Raw genomic sequence first — 17,869 nt, 5'->3', positions numbered from 1 at the left:
TTTAGTTTTCTTGGTTAAGGTGGTACCCAACACTTTGACTAAAATTAATTTGGCTCGTTTAATTTTCTTAAAAATTTTACAAAGTATTTACTTTGACCCATTGACAAAAATATAAAATTTTTAGAAAAATTGAACCAACAGTTTTATCAGAAAATTTACACTGGTTATATAGCAGTTTGACAAACACTAATTTTGATCATTGAAAAGCTTAATATTCCCTTAACAACACAACGTAATTAAAACGCTTAGCTGATTTTACAGAGTTATCTCCCTGTAGTGTTAGGTGCCACCTTAAGTCTATTACTTAGAAATTATAAGCAATGGGTCAGCTATAATGAGTTATTGAATGATTGTAAGGTGTACATGTATTTCTGGTTTGGTTTATCTGAACTTGACCTCATTTTCTTGGATGTGTTAAGTTTAAGTGATTCTAGTAGTAAAGCTTTATATTTACTTTAGGACTATCAAAATAAAATTAATGATAAGTAAAGAAAGTGAGCCATTTCAGCGTGAGCACTCTTGTTTATCTATGTATGGTAAAAAGGAAAACTAAAAGCTAACAGATAATTTTTAATTGTCATCTGTTTACAAACAACATAAATTAAAATGAAAATCACTTAATTTCTCAATCTTCACTAATGTATACCTGAATGCATAAAACATATTTTAACCATTTACTACATTTATGCACACTATTCCTTAGTCTCAAATTGCTCTGACTTCTGACAGGGGAAATCAGTGAAGAAAAAATATACATATTGGTGGATAAAAGTTAAATAAGGAAATGAATGGTCTATCTTAACTGTGTGACAAAGAATCTTTTACAATTAATAATCACAAACTTGTTGTCCAAAGTCAGCGTTATCATTTTTTTAGTTTTCTACATCGAATGCTTTATGATGTCACATGGTCTATGCAAAACAAAACAAAAACCATCAGATGTTTGAGCAATCTAGAACTAATTATACCCATTACCAAAACTACCCATTTCAATAATTATCTAAATACATTTTTTTTGTGATTGCAACCCCAAACAATTAAATCATTATTAAATATACAAACTATAAATGTAAACAACCACATTTCTAAACTAATTTATCAATGTTCATTCTAAGTTATCATCAAGCTGTGAGAATTTTTATTTATTTGTGAATTATTTCTGTTTATCCAATTTTTGTGTTTACATTATTTGTAAAGATCTCAAAAGAGAAGTCTACAAACAATGAATCTTGTCTGTCAACAAAACTCATCATGTTTCTTTTTCTTACTATGTACAAGTTTCATTGCAGCCAAAGTGTTTTGTTCTTTGAAAAAATCCAAATTGTTGTTGCCAAAGAGATAAAATATCATGGTTGACAATTTAGACTAAAAAAGTTACATGTATGAGTATTCATAAACTATCATTCATAATACTCAAATACTACAAATTCCTTTCAAAAACATTGTTTTACTAGATGATGTGACTTTCAAACAAGAATGAGACATTCAAAAAAATATTTCAATACACGATATGTAGGTCACAATGACCTAGTTTTAGCGAAATTGTTTTGTACAAAAACATAGGATTGTAGCAGTAAAATATCATTTGTTTTTCATTATTTTGAAAGATACCGACATAGACACAATACTTTAACAAAGTCACACAAATGTGAAATACCCGTTGTGGGGAATTTTTTTTTTGCTGAGCTGTGAAGTGACATACATTAAAATTGACAATGGATTTCTTTGAAATGGATAAATGAAAAGCTAAATAAGTCACTAAAATAGTAGAAATTTCTTTCTGAAACATTGTATTTCTAGATGGTGTGATGATATCTGTTTCGGTAAAGAACTTGTTTTTATTTTAAATTCAATTTCAAATATATGATTGAATCATAATATCACCTTTTTTTTTCTCTAAAAAAAACCACAACAAAACAACAGGTAGTTAGACATTTAAGCATGGAATTAAATAGTTGGGAACTGAAATGATGTAGTAACTATTAACATATTACTTTCACTGACAAATGATTAAAAAATAACATCAGTTAACAAGTTTTGGTTTCTTACAAAGCGGCTTGAACTTGAAAAACTTTTCAAAACCAGCTAAAAGTGAATCTTCTCTCTACTGTGGGGGGGCATAACATTTTTCTCTTTTACAACAATAACCCCATTTTTTTTAAATTTTGTCAATACCTGCATCATATAGAAAGCACACAAAACATGACACTGGTAAGGTTTTAGATAACATATCACAGATCTGGTTGCATGCATATCATGATATCGTTCATGAGTAAAAAGCCTTCTTCACTAGGTTCTAAGAACCATCTTATAGAGGTTTATAAAAAGAACATAAAGTGATCTTGTTTTTTAAATACATTTTTTCATAATATATGTATAAACAATTGATTCTAAGTGAGAAAAGCTCACACTGACCAAAAGGGTCAGTTCTGATGAAAACTAAAAAATACAAAATACATATCTTTACCCCCTAAACTATTTATACAATAAATAACGATTACTTACAAAATTCACTTATCATCTTCAACTTTAAAATGGTGTATATTCAATGATGGTTTTTAGAGATTTAACAGTAAAATAAAATAAACAAATTTTAAATTTATATAACAAAATATTAAATATAATTGTCTTCTGCATAACTGCACATATAACTCTTGTATATAATTCTTTCTATCGCCTTTTGATTCTGTCTTTCGTATCACAATTTATAATATCTACGACTCCCCATTGGAGTCATTGTCATCTGGTTTTTGACCAATGTCTGGGTCTGTTCTATCCATGGTATGGGATGTATCTGTGGCATGCGAAACATCTGTGGCATTTGAAGCATCTGTGACATGCGATGTATCAACATGGTCTTCAGAAACAGACCTGAAAAAATCCAACATTCATTATTATCAAATTTAAAAAGAAGAAAAATAGGATAGGCGGATTTATAAGTAAAATTGTAAAACACTTCTGTCTCCTAAAAGAATTTGAACTTTTCTATAGAGAGAAAATAGAAGAAGACAGAAAGATAAATGCTACCAATATTCTGACAGGCACATGTCCTGTATTTTCAAGAGAAAGTACCATAACCATGTAAAAGTTGGTTTTACACTCATCATTTAACAGTTTTTTAAAGATAAACAGGACTATATGTGGTTGTGTAAAGGATTATCGTGATCTGAAAATGTATGCAAAATAAATATGTGCATTCTAAATTTGTTTAAGTGCAAACAATGTCATATTGCATATCAGTAATTAATCAACTGTTGCTTCTTGGTATTGGATAAATGGTCAGAGCCAAGTTCACAATTTCCTTTTTTTATTTTTGAATTATACTTTCAAAATTAAATGAATTCTGCTTTCAAATGAAAACAATAATGCACTGTAAGCACATTTGACAACTATGCTAAGCCCTATATCTTCAACAGTACACATCAGAATGCTTACATAAACTTTAATGACTAATTAGGTCATGATGAATTCTTTCTTAAGTGCACAGATTTTGAGTTTTTTCCAATGTTTATTCTTATTTTAATGAAAGAAAGAGTTTGAGAGTGAACAAAGGGTATATTTTTTTTCTGGGAAAGGTCTTAACCAGTTTTTATATTTGCTATCGAGATCATAAAAAATCCTTTTACATGAACCATACAGAGTAAGCATATACAATTTAAATTAAAGTTCAGATTTAAATAACTACACATGTAAATATAAAAGTATTATAAAAATTATTGGAAGATTGAGTTAAATCTACAGACAAAGAAATTTATCTGTTTTGACTAACCTAATAAGAATTAACCATATTGTAGCTATAAAATATGCTGGATATAAAGCTACAGTCTAACATGCAAATAAAAACAAAATACAGTACAAAAAAATAATATTTTTAATATTATTTAATGTGTAGTTTATATGGTAATTATCAATATAGACAGGTTCTGATTTTTATTCTATTTTTTGTAATCAATTATGGTGGGAAGCAACTAGTCTGCTTAAGCCTTACCATGCAATGGCTGTTATATTACTGCCTCTCCCTAAATTTAAAATTAGGTTCTCCATACTTTTTAAGGTTAACTGTTTGATATTGATTTAAAACTGAAAGCAGGGTGTTTATTGTTTTTTGTTCATAAAATTTACGGTGTAGTTTGAGTACAAATTTGAACTCTAAAAATTGAAATCTGAGCAAAATTGCAATTATGAAGGGGTGAGTTTCCCTTCTTTATCTGGCCCAAGCGGTAGAGGTATGCAACTTTCAAAAACAGTGAAAACCTGCAAGAAAATGACTATAATACCTATCATGTTTATATAAACTTAAATACACTTTTGGAAGGACTATTTTAGGTTGCAGATCCAAATGAAGCAAATCTAGAAAGACTGAATATTTGGTCAAATGTCCATCTTCAAACAGGGATGTGTTCTTACAATGGTTAAGGTTGAAGAATTCAACTTGTTCAGAAGCTTTATCTGTGCAACTGACAATAGGCTGACCTACAAATCTGTAAATGTAATATTCGAGCAAAAGATGTGTACACTACATGTATCATAATGTAAATACCCCACAAAACAGCTAATACCACTGAAAAGTATATTAAGCTAACTTTAACAATATAATTATTTAAGCTTGAATATTCGTATATAATTTAAATTCTTTTACTATTAAACTGTACAACACTCTACATGTTTACAGTCAAACTTTATTATCTTCTCTTCATTTAGTTATAGAAATCTTTTTCTATCCAGTAATTAAGAAAATTTTGTGATGTTTTTATTATATTGGGAAAAATACTACACAGAAGTAAGACTTTATCTATTTTCAGAAAGATGCAGGTTTTCATTTGTTCAGAATGCATTGAAACTCAATTATTCAACAAGATGAAGAATAGCAATTTAAAGAGAAATTCCTATTTGTTTTTTCCATGAGTGTGTAGGGATTTTGTGTCAGGAATGAACTACACTGTACTTTTTTCTTTTCCCTTTCTTTTTCAAAATATGGTCCGGAATTTTATACAAATTATCAAATACACAATGTATATAAGAAATAGTACAAATGGATAAAAGTAAGTCAGATCATAATAAAGATTTACTGTAGATCTACTCATACATGTTTCAAAAGCACTAACATACCATTACAACTAGTATACAAAACAAAATCACAAGGCTTGATGAAAAATAAATTAATGAAGGAGTACTTACATTAAAAGCTAAAACTCTGTTTACTGGGGTTTTTTTTGCATGAGCAAACATGTATAACCTTTGTTTTTTTATTTAAATCTCCATAAAACCGGTAATTATTTTTTATTTAAATATATATATTATATTCAGTGTTCCTCATAATATTGCTAATTCATTTGGCATTTAGTAGAATTTTTTCTTCCTCATTCAATATGCACTTCTATTATATGTTCCACTGACTAAACAAGCTTAGGTTTGTCCAGCTTTGCATGAAGTATACTGTTAATCTAGGCTAGCATACAATTGATTCCGCTTTAACATAACTTTACAACTTCAATTTTTATTTGTTATCAAAGTTTCAATATGGAACTACATGTATTTAAAGGTTTTATCAAGTAAATATGTTTTTGAAATAATTTCAAGTTTGTTAACCCTCATTTAGACCATTTAGATATATCCAATTAATATCCCACATCCAGATCACCAGTCAAATTGTTTTTATATTTTGACTTGTACACTTTAAGTTGAGTGAAGTAAGCAATATCCCACATCCAGATCACCAGTCAAATTGTTTTTATATTTTGATTTGTACACTTTAAGTTGAGTGAAGTAAGCAATATCCCACATCCAGATCACCAGTCAAATTGTTTTTATATTTTGATTTGTACACTTTAAGTTGAGTGAAGTAAGCAATATCCCACATCCAGATCACCAGTCAAATTGTTTTTATATTTTGATTTGTTCACTTTAAGTTGAGTGAAGTAAGCAATATCCCACATCCAGATCACCAGTCAAATTGTTTTTATACGACCGCAAAAATTGAAAATTTTTTGGTCGTATATTGGTATGACGTTGGCGTCGTCGTCTGCGTCGTCATCGTCTGAATACTTTTAGTTTTCGCACTCTAACTTTAGTAAAGTGAATAGAAATCTATGAAATTTTAACATGGTCCTTACATTTTAGGAATAAGGGGCCAAAAAGGGCCCAAATAAGCATTTTCTTGGTTTTCGCACTATAACTTTAGTTTAAGTGAATAGAAATCTATGAAATTTTTACACAAGGTTTATGACCACAAAAGGAAGGTTGGGATTGATTTTAAAAGTTTTAGTTCAAACAGTTTAGGAATTAGGGGCCAAAAAAGGGCCCAAATAAGCATAATTCTTGGTTTTCGCACAATAACTTTAGTATAAGTTAATAGAAATCAATGAAATTTTGACACAAGGTGTATGACCACAAAAGGAAGGTTGGGATTGATTTTGGGAGTTGAGGTCTGAACAGTTTAGGAATTAGGGGCCAAAAAGGGGCCCAAGTAAGTATTATTCTTGGTTTTCGCACCCTAACTTTAGTATAAGTAAATAGAAATCTATGAAATTTAAACACAAGGTTCATGACCACTAAACGAAGGTTGGGTTTGATTTTGGGAGTTTTAGTTCCCAACAGTTTAGGAATAAGGGGCCCAAAGGGTCCAAAATTGAACTTTGTTTGATTTCATCAAAAATTGAATAATTGGGGTTCTTTGATATGCCGAATCTAACTGTGTATGTAGATTCTTAATTTTTGGTTCCGTTTTCAAATTGGTCTACATTAAGGTCCAAAGGGTCCAAAATTAAACTTTAGTTTGATTTTAACAAAAATTGAATCCTTGGGGTTCTTTGATATGCTGAATCTAAAAATGTACTTAGATTTTTGATTATTGGCCCAGTTTTCAAGTTGGTCCAAATCGGGGTCCAAAATTAAACTTTGTTTGATTTCATCAAAAATTGAATAATTGGGGTTCTTTGATATGTCAAATCTAACTGTGTATGTAGATTCTTAATTTTTAGTCCCATTTTCAAATTGGTCTACATTAAAGTCCAAAGGGTCCAAAATTAAACTAAGTTTGATTTTAACAAAAATTGAATTCTTGGGCTTTTTTGATATGCTGATTCTAAACATGTACTTAGATTTTTGATTATGGGCCCAGTTTTCAAGTTGGTTCAAATCACTATCAGGGTCCAAAATTATTATATTAAGTATTGTGCAATAGCAAGAAATTTTCAATTGCACAGTATTCAGCAATAGCAAAAAATCTTCAATTGCACAGTATTGTGCAATAGCAAGAAATTTTCAATTGCACAGTATTGCACAATAGCAAGAAATATTCAATTGCACAGTATTGTGCAATAGCAAATATTTTCAATTGCACAGTATTGCGCAATAGCCAGAAATATCTAATTGCACAATATTGTGCAATAGCAAGAAATTTTCAATTGATTGGAGTTATCTTTCTTTGTCCAGAATAGTAGTTGAATCAACTTAAATCATTGTTTTATACAATATACAATGTATATTCACTTTTACTACCAACTGATAAATTAAAACAATCTTTACCATTCAGTGATAACAAGCACCTTTTGTTACATTTTAATATTTTATGATGTATTTAAATGAGTAGTTATTGTTGCAAACTCCATTAGAAATTTGAATTGAGATCAGTTTTGGAAAAAGGGAAAGGGGGATGTGAAAAAAAAATGGGGGGGGGGGGGGGGGGTTAAATTTTTCTCATTTCAGATTTCATAAATAAAAAGAAAATTTCTTCAAACATTTTTTTGAGAGGATTAATATTCAACAGCATAGTGAATTGCTCAAAGGCAAAAAAATATTTTAAGTTCATTAGAGTAAGACCACATTCAGTCTGTGTTCGAAACCTATGCTGTGTCAACTATTTAATCACAATCCAAATTTAGAGCTGAATCAAGCTTGAATGTTGTGTCCATACTAGCCCCAACCGTTCAGGGTTCAACCTCTGCGGTCGTATAAAACTGCGCCCTGCAGAGCATCTGGTTATATTTTGATTTGTACACTTTAAGTTGAGTGTAGTAAGCAATATCACATCGATCTTTTCTTTACCATTTCAAACCTTTTTTTACATTTATCACTTCAATGTCACCCATACTTTTTTTTTTAATTCTGTCTTATATTCATACTGTTCTCACAAGTTGGTTTAAAAATATATTGTTTTATTTCTTAAGCTGTTCCACTTTTGATTTCTAATAAAAAATTAAGTTCATTTCGCTTCTATTCAATTGTGCAAAACTAGTTGTGTCTTCAATTCCTTTCTTTGACTTTGAAATGTTTGTTACGTGACACATAAAGGCACAACTCTATTTGTTTATCATATATCACCCAAGAAAACCACTCAGTTTTCCTCCTAAATAAACATTGAAATGTTAACTTCCATGTGATACAGGGTGGTTCTGGTATCAGTACACATGCACTCAGTTTAAATGTAATGATATCTTATTAGTTCTTTCTGCTAGGTCATGCCATAAATTCTGGACAAAACTTTTTCTTTAAAACATTTCTGTGTCCATTTTCCATGCAATTCTTGTTGTGAATTTTACCCATAAAATCAAATTTCAGAATTTCTGACACCATTTGCCATATATGTATCCAAGAAGGTCATATGTCAGTCCTAAATTTTGTCAAGGCATGATGTCACAAAAATTTAAAAGTATGCTTGCACTTCCAATAGAAAATAAAAATAATTTAAAAGTGAAAAACTTAAATTACAAAAGGTATTACAAATGTAATATGTGACGACAATGATCTTTTTTCACATGCATAAATAAAACAAAATAAACTGCTTCAAAAAATCTCTATAAAAGTATTGTATGACTATTTACTTTTGATATATTTCACAAAAGGTTCAAAGTAATTTTTACAACAACAAAACATAGGGAACAAAACGTCAGTGAATAAATACTGGCTATAAACAACAAAAGCAAACATGAAAATCTAACTGTCAACTTTTATCTCAGTATGTGTTCAAATATATGTTTCTTCGAATTAATGAAGAAAAAAAAGTTTGTTGTTATTAAACAGATACCTTTATAAAAATATATATGGGAGATCTTCTTACAATCAATTACTAATACTAAATACTGTGGATACATTATCACTTATGGAAACCTTCGTGGGTAAATTCATATGTTCAACAGAGCCAAATTTCTATAGATGTTTATACATATTTTGGCAAAACCTAAAGATCAAATATCTATAAATGTTAAAATTTTTCCCCATTCAATGAAAATTTGAATCAAAGAAAATACTTGAATCCACAGTATAAGAAACTTCAACAAAGAGAAAACTTTTTGTACACAAGTTTTAAAAAATTAAATAATAAATATGTTTTTTTCACCATCATTTTATTGACTTGTAATTTAAGTGCAAATATATCATTAAAACATTTCAATACTAACCAGTAACTATCATAAAAAGAAGAAAATGTGCCAAGCAAAAGAAGAAGGTGCACAAGGCAAAAGTTGACATATAGATTTCCATTAAGTAAATGAAGGGTATTCTAGCCAGAAAAAAAAATGTTAGTAAAAACATTGTTAGTTTCTCCGACCAGTGCTACTCACATGGATAATATAAGTAAAGAAATCTTCTGAGATTTGGCTTTTAACTATCAGCATGAGTAGTATGGTTGTGGTGGTATTGAGTATGTTTTTGAGATAGTGGATTATCTCCCCTTGGTCACTGACATGAGTTATTGTTCCTGATAGTGTGTTATCTACCCCTTGGTCTCTGACATGAGTTATTGATCCTGAGTAGGCTGCCTTTGAGTTTGTTACTGAGTAGTAGTTTTTCATGTGGGTGAGTTCATACTCCTTGGAGCAAAGCTAAATGTTGATAGACCAGTTATAACACACATGTCACAATAAACTAAGTACTAAAAATGTCTAGGTTAAAAATATTTTTTTAATTTCCCAAACATTGATATTCTTAAAATAAACCTGATTGCACTTGATAATACTTTATATCAAACAATTTTTGTATAGAAATGATGTATGCATATTTGCTTCTAACTTAATTGATGAATAATTTTCAAACAAGGGGAAAACTTCAAAACGTGTGTGTTTAGATCAAGCTCAATTTTTTACAGCAAAAATGTTCATTTCAAAATCATCCTAAAACACGCATATTTTTCTATGTCTATCAAATGTTTCATATTTTTTTTCATTTATTTTTTCCAAAAATATATTTTGTCATTAAAAAGGGACACTTTTTAAATCAAAAGATCTGACAAAGGAAATATAATTCAAATTTTACTTCAATAACTTGTCAGGTCATATTTCAAAATTAAAGAGAATAGGAAACTGTTTTAACATATAGCTCTAATTATTCATAAGATTCTTGTAGGCAAGTTATAAAAGGAGTGATTTTCCCCTAAAAATATTTAAAACAGATTATACCTACCCTTGATTGTCTATACTTTCATCTGGTTTCGTATCACTGAAAATAAAAAAGTTTCATTTAATTAGGACATCAAAATTCCGATTATATCATTTAGTGTTACATTTGTATAATTCAATATGCATATTTGACAGTTGAATGAGTTTGTTTCTAACATGTCTAATTTGCAGATAACAAATTTCAGACTTTTGGTCAATTGATGTAGCATTATTGCAGTACTATTGCTCTATTACTTTAATTTTTATGATTCAAAATTTCACCATAAAAGAAACTATCCCAAGAACAGATGTCAATGTGAGCTAGATTTGTCTTGCAACAATGTTGATTGAATTTACATTGAAAGTCTTAGAGACAAAGGTTGTACAAAAAGTTTAACATAAAATTAACATACCACTAATCCAAATCAAGAAGTTAAGGCCATATGAACCCTTGAAGACAGACAGACAGACATGTTACCTTAAAATCATAGCATACACCAAATATGGTTAACCTATTGGTTATAGTTATTGGGAAACAGACCAAGACAAGAAAACTTAACCTTAACCATATTATAATAATCTGTGAGATATGAATGAGCGCCTGTACAATAGACTTCTTTAATCATACTACTACTCTATTTATAATAGTATTCAAGATAAAGGGGAAGACACCTTATTTGGTTATTACTCTTCATATAAGGGCAATAACTCCTAAAAGAGTCAATTTATGTTTTTATTTTAGATCTTGTATTTGGAATCATATCTGCTGAATAAATTTCTGTATATGACATGGGACAAATCTAAAACTAGATACCTAATAAAATGATTGACACCAAGTGGATACAGATCAGAAGATCTTTATTTAAGGTTTAAAGTCATAAGATTGGTACAAAAGACTACACTAGCTCACATTGGCCAATTAAGGAAAGTTACCTAAAAAACAAAAAAAGACGAGTCCTCGAAAAACTACACAGAAAACCAACCATTGAGCAAGATCATCCCACCAAAATCAGGGGTAAACTGCAGGATTCCTGCTCCATAACAAATAATAATCTGTTGATGTCAACAACTAATATGATGGATCCCTTATTAGAAATCAAAATTCAAATGCAATTGAATTGCTGGTTTACAAAACAAAATTACCTTTCAGCAGACTGGTCCATTTTATCAGATTTGGTAGGTGATGGTGAACAATCATTAGAAGATGTTGAGACATTATTGTGCTCTGGTGATTTACTCTGCATTTCTGGTGATTTACTCTGTGTTTCTGGTGAATTACTCCTTCTTTCTGGTGAATTACTCCTTCTTTCTGGAGATTTACTTCCCTTATCTAGAGATTTACTTCTTTCTGGAGATTTACTTTTTCTATCAGGTGATTTACTCTTTCCATCTAATGATTCATTGTTTCTCTCTGGTGATTTATTTTTCTTGTCTAGTGATTTTCTCTTCTTATCTGGTGATTTGGATGCATGCTTTGATCTTGATCTGCTACGCCTTGAGGATTTCCTTTTTGGAGATTTACTTCTGGAGCGGGATTTTGATTTACGTCTGAAAAAGCCAAAAAATTATACTTTGAAATAGATGATGCAATGTAAACTTAAAAATTGTTGATAGAAGTATCTTTAAAGTATATACAAAATGTATAATTATTCTTTAAAATAATGAACTTTAAAACAAAAAAATTGTAACCAAGACATCTAACTAGATATCAAGTTTGGATAAAGTCAAAGCATAATGATTTGTTTGTTTTGTTAGCCATTTTGTAAATGGGAGAATGACTTACTACATTAGAGTATTTTCACTTTTGGTAATTTTCTGAATTTTGTCTCAGAACCTTAGACTTGCTTTACATAACCTTTCGATGTAAAAAATACAATTACTTTTTAATTGTGACATTAAATTATCAAATTTTGATTTCAAAGTTTACATTATGTGTGATTTTACAACATGGTGGACAAATTTGCATACAAGTGTAAATACATCTATTTGACACCAGGAATTAGGAAAAGCGTAGCAGTATTATAACCATATATGACACTTTCATTGAAATCCTAACACAAAAACATGTTTGTGATTTTTCAACTGTAAATTTGACTTTGGGACATTGTCATCTATCTATTTCTTGCTCCTAAACCTCTTCAATTTTATTGTATATATCAAATTAATCTTCAAATAATGTTTTCAATAAGTTAAAGTTATATGTTGTAGTTTTTCTTTCATTTTTCAGGTATGAGTAAATAATATTGACAAAGTCAGATGCATAACCGTGTCATGTAAGAATAAATTCTCCTATGATAGCCAACGATATATGATAAGAATCCTGATATCCAAAAAATTTATAAACTTTTCTTTCCTTAGTTAACACTTTGATAAATCCTGTTACCATATAGATATACGAAGATGTTGTGTGAGTTCCAATGAGACAACTCTCCATCCATGACTACTTTTGTAACCTATGTAAACACTATGTTGATTTCATCATTGATATTTTCATGAATGGGATGCTAAAGTCCCCAACTGACTTCATGGTCATGAGTAAAACAGTCTTTGCAGTAATAAACAAGTGAAATTGTGAGCTACTGTTCACTGGTGATACCCTGCATGCCCAGGAAGTTATTGAGTAATTCACTGAAAATGCATCACAGAGTATAGCTGACTTATATTCACCCTGAAACCAAATTTTACAACTTATGATGTAGATTCTGAGAAAGATGTGATGATAAATATTAATGGCACATATAGACGGACAACCAGTGGTAAAACAGTTTATCCAGATTTAGAGTAATTTCTCGCAATTTGATTGGCTGATATTGTCCTAATAAATTTCAGTACAGTTTTTTATTACATCAATTGTAATTATCTCCCTTATTTATTACGTCAATTGAAATTATCTCCCTTCAACCATTGACCTAATAAAAATAATAAAATTTGAGTTGCTTTATAATACTTATATTTTTGATTTTTCACAGTTTTAGATTAAATATCTAAAATACATTTGGTTGATATCGTCCTAAATATTGAATTTGAATATACTAATATGTAATATAACAAAATCAGGGTAAATTCGTTACCAACGTTAAACTGTTCTAATACAGAATTTATTGGGTCAATAAAATTCATATCAGGTTTTGCTTCGCCTTACCTGATATGATTTTTTTTGACTCGATAAATTAATTCTCCTATTGGGACAATTGCAAACTCTGTAACTAATCATACCCCCTATGTTTCAAAAGCGGCGGTATAACTACAGGTAAGGGTGGGTTTCTTTTTCAGTATTTTCAAGGTAATTGTTAACTTACTCTGATTTACTGCTTCTTTCTTTTGATCTTTTTCTATCTCTTGACCTGGATCTGGAGGATGACCTAAAACATGTACATGTAATATCATTTCAATATATTAGTTGGTCCCTAAACCAATCAGTGTTTCAGTCTTAATGTTGTGTGAATTTTTAAAGTCTTTGGTTTGACTGGGTAGGGTTTTTTTTTTAACCCCGTACCTCACACACTCCAGACTAACACACTACCACTTGAACCCTGAGGCTGTGGAATGTAACAAGACTTTGAACTTTAGTTGGAATTAGCATTAAATTTAATTTTGTCGGACTTTGATTTAAAGCAGTTTTCACAGATATATTAGTATTCACCACTATTTTGATTGTTACTGGCTTTTTTTTAAGACCATTTCACTAAGTTACCTCTTTCGTTTACTTGAACTGGTACTGGATTTTGATTTTCTTCTGTCTCTTGATGCACTTCTTGACCTGTAAATAAACCATCAAATTCTTATTATAAAATTATAAAGGGTATTCTAACAATTGTTAATCATTTAAAAAAACAGGAAATGCAGAAAATAGAATGCACAAAGTTAAAGGAAACATTTCTATGAAATTTTGTATTTACAAAAAAACACTCTCTGTTAAATTGCACATTACAAATACTGTGGATTCATTTATTTTCGTGGCTATCAATTTTCGTGGATTGAGGAGAACTTGCATTTTCGTGGAAATTTCATTTCATGGTTTTGCCAAAGTCTTCATACCTTCTCAAAAAAGATTTATAATTCGTTGTACATTAGAATTCATGGTTCCCGAAATCCACGAAAATTAGTATCCAACGAAAAATAATGAATCCACAGTAGGTTTTGTCAATCTCCTTGAGATAATTAGGAAATTACAATGATGTGAATGAAGAAGGTCTTTCATTATTCATCAATGTGGATTTCCCTGTAGAACCAATGTGAAAAAATATCAAAGCCAGCTATCTTGTCTAGGATATCATAATGATATCAGCAACCACACATCCAAACCTTTTATGTGACTTTGACCTTGATCTTCTATTTAATCTTTGTCTTGACCTTGATCTTGATCTGCTGAGTGATCTGGAATCTGGTCTGTAAATACATACATCCAAATCTATTTACTTTTTTTTCTTTCATGCATTTAATTAAAACTTTGCAATAACAGTTATTGACATATTTCTAAAAGTGCTAACAGGCCAGGTGAGCTACAATTTATTCTGTTGTAGGACTTTTTTAACATCAGAAATGAAGGGAGCCACAAAGCATCAACTTCAACAATATTAGTATAATATATGAATAACAAGTATGTGTCTCCAGTACACGGATGCCCCATCCACTATCATTTTCTATGTTCAGTGGACCGTGAAAAAGGGGGGGGGGTCTATAATTTGGCATTAAAATTAGAAAGATCATATCAAAGGGAACATGTGTACTATATAATTTTCAATTTAATTTGACAATAACTTCATCAAAAACTACCTCGACCAAAATCTTTAAGTTTAACCTGAGGCGGGACAGACGGATGGACGAACCAACAAATGAACGAACGAACAAACGGACAAACGAACAGACGCAGACCAGAAAATATAAGGCACATAAATGGCGTTAAAAAAAACACCTTCTGAAGTAGATAGTTCAAAAGGATAAAACATCAAACCAATTCAAATTTACTTTTATTTGTGACATATGAATAAACTAGAGGCTCTAAAGAGCCTGTGTCGCTCACCTTGGTCTATGTGAATATTAAACAATAGACACAGATGGATTCATGACAAAATTGTGTTTTGGTGATGGTGATGTGTTTGTAGATCTTACTTTACTAAACATTCTTGCTGCTTACAATTATCTCTATCTATAACAGTACTTTCTGTGGAAAATGTTATTGAAAATCTTCAAATTTTAAGAAAATTGTTAAAAATTGACTATGAAGGGCAATAACTCCTTAGGGGGTCAATTGACTATTTTGGTCATACTGACTTATTTTTAGTTCTTACTTTGCTGTACATTATTGCTGTTTACAGTTTATCTCTATCTATAATAATATTCAAGATAATAACAAAAAAACAGCAAAATTTCCTCAAAATTACCAATTCAGGGGCAGCAACCTAACAACCAATTATCCGATTCATCTGAAAATTCCAGGGCAGATAGATCGAGACCTGATCAACAATTTTACTTCCTGTCAGATTTGCTCTTAATGCTTTGGTTTTTGAGCTATAAGCCAAAAACTGCATTTTACCCCCATGTTCTATTTTTAGCCATGGCGGCCATCTTGGTTTGTTGGCAGAGTTACCGGACACATTTTTTTAACAAGATACCCCAATGATGATTATGGCTAAGTTTGGTTAAATTGGCCTAGTAGTTTCAGAGGAGAAGATTTTTCTAAAAGATTACTAAGATTTACGAAAAATGGTTAAAAATTGACTATAAAGGGCAATAACTCCTAAAGTGGTCAACTGACCATTTTGGTCATGTTGACTTATTTGTAGATCTTACTTTGCTGAACATTATTGCTGTTTACAGTTTATCTCTATCTATAATAATATTCAAGATAATAACCAAAAACAGCAAAATTTCCTTAAAATTACCATTTCAGGGGCAGCAACCCAACAACGGAATGTCCGATTCATCTGAAAATTTCAGGGCAGATAGATCTTGACCTGATGAACAATTTCCCCCCCATGTCAGATTTGCTCTAAATGCTTTGGTTTTTGAGTTATAAGCCAAAAACTGCATTTTACCCCTATGTTCTATTTTTAGCCATGGCGGCCATCTTGGTTGGTTGGCCGGGTCACCGGACAAATTTTTTAAACTAGATACCCCAATGATGATTATGGCCAAGTTTGGTTAAATTTGGCCCAGTAGTTTCAGAGGAGAAGATTTTTCTAAAAGATAACTAAGATTTACGAAAAATGGTTAAAAATTGACTATAAAGGGCAATAACTCCTAAAGTGGTCAACTGACCATTTTGGTCTTGTTGACTTATTTGTAGATCTTACTTTGCTGAACATTATTGCTGTTTACAGTTTATCTCTATCTATAATAATATTCAAGATAATAACCAAAAACAGCAAAATTTCCTTAAAATTACCATTTCAGGGGCAGCAACCCAACAACGGCATGTCCGATTCATCTGAAAATTTCAGGGCATATAGATCTTGACCTGATGAACAATTTTACCACTGTCAGATTTGCTCTAAATGCTTTGGTTTTTGAGTTATAAGCCAAAAACTGCATTTTACCCCAATGTTCTATTTTTAGCCATGGTGGCCATCTTGGTTGGTTGGCCGGGTAACCGAACACATTTTTTAAACTAGATACCCCAATGATGATTGTGACCAAGTTTGGTTAAATTTGGCCCAGTGGTTTCAGAGAAGAAGATTTTTGTAAAAGTTAACGACGACGGACGACGCCGGACGACGCCGGATGACGCCGGACGCCAAGTGATGAGAAAAGCTCACTTGGCCCTTCGGGACAGGTGAGTTAAAAAAACCAAAAAAATCTGCTTTCCCTTTGATAAATCACTTTAATGTTTTACCTATACACTGGTCTTTTTCCTTTGACTGATTTATCTCTCCGATGTTCGTCATACGGTACTGCATGTTCTACTCTAACTCTTCTCCCACATATAACTCTGAAACATCAATTCAAATAAATCACAATTAGAAAGTTGTATTTATTTCCACACAATGGGTTGTGATGGAACTCTAAATCTTGGGTTGGAGCAAACTTGAAGGTATGGGATGGACTTGCCTACTGAAATGCTGGCAAGCAGCATGTCAAAGAAACAATTTTATTACCTTTCTTCATCCTGAGGTTTACTGGAACATGTTTGCTTAATGACAAAGTGATGAGATCATATCTTACAGCAAAAACAAGACAGAAGTATTGGGGTTTGTGTTTCTCAATAATACGATTTCTGTGTAGATTTTGTTGTGTTATTTTGTTAATTGAATGTCTTCTTTAGGACAAAGGTTATGATTACTTGCTTAGTGATCTCTTTTTCATATCAGATACAACATACAAAAGAGAACAGAGAAAGGAAAGTTAGAATATTTCAAAGAGAAGACCTTCCCACATGATAGAGCAGAAAACAGTCCAAGGCCACCAATGGATCTTCAACACAGTGAGAACCAGATGAGAATTTCAGCTGGACCCTTAAAGGGAAAATTCACGATTTTTAACTTATGGTTTAAATA

At 30.8% G+C, this 17,869-nt stretch overlaps 1 protein-coding gene across 2 annotated transcripts in view; it reads right to left on the bottom strand.

Annotated features, from left to right (window-relative positions):
* Nucleotides 1-557: 557 nt before the first annotated feature.
* LOC143045451 (uncharacterized) overlaps nucleotides 558-17,869 on the bottom strand; it is a 37,257-nt gene continuing 19,945 nt past the window's right edge. The window contains exons 3-10 of one of the 2 annotated variants that reach the window (XR_012968955.1): nucleotides 17,209-17,304; nucleotides 14,679-14,762; nucleotides 14,068-14,133; nucleotides 13,673-13,735; nucleotides 11,517-11,921; nucleotides 10,399-10,434; nucleotides 9,561-9,821; nucleotides 2,733-2,871 (exon numbers count right to left, since the gene is read on the bottom strand). Coding sequence is in view for 1 of the 2 variants with exons in the window: in XM_076217960.1 (XP_076074075.1) it covers nucleotides 2,715-2,871; nucleotides 10,399-10,434; nucleotides 11,517-11,921; nucleotides 13,673-13,735; nucleotides 14,068-14,133; nucleotides 14,679-14,762; nucleotides 17,209-17,304 (907 nt within the window). In the remaining variant the exon portion in view is untranslated. Of the gene's footprint in view, nucleotides 2,872-9,560; nucleotides 9,822-10,398; nucleotides 10,435-11,516; nucleotides 11,922-13,672; nucleotides 13,736-14,067; nucleotides 14,134-14,678; nucleotides 14,763-17,208; nucleotides 17,305-17,869 lie in introns of both variants that reach the window. The other variant, XM_076217960.1, reaches the window with a different exon arrangement.

The sequence above is a fragment of the Mytilus galloprovincialis genome, chromosome 9 (genome assembly GCF_965363235.1).
Source record: "Mytilus galloprovincialis chromosome 9, xbMytGall1.hap1.1, whole genome shotgun sequence".
NCBI lineage: Eukaryota > Metazoa > Mollusca > Bivalvia > Mytilida > Mytilidae > Mytilus > Mytilus galloprovincialis.
The sequence above is the reverse complement of the archived record's forward strand: the minus strand, read 5'-3'. Positions and strand labels throughout refer to the sequence as shown.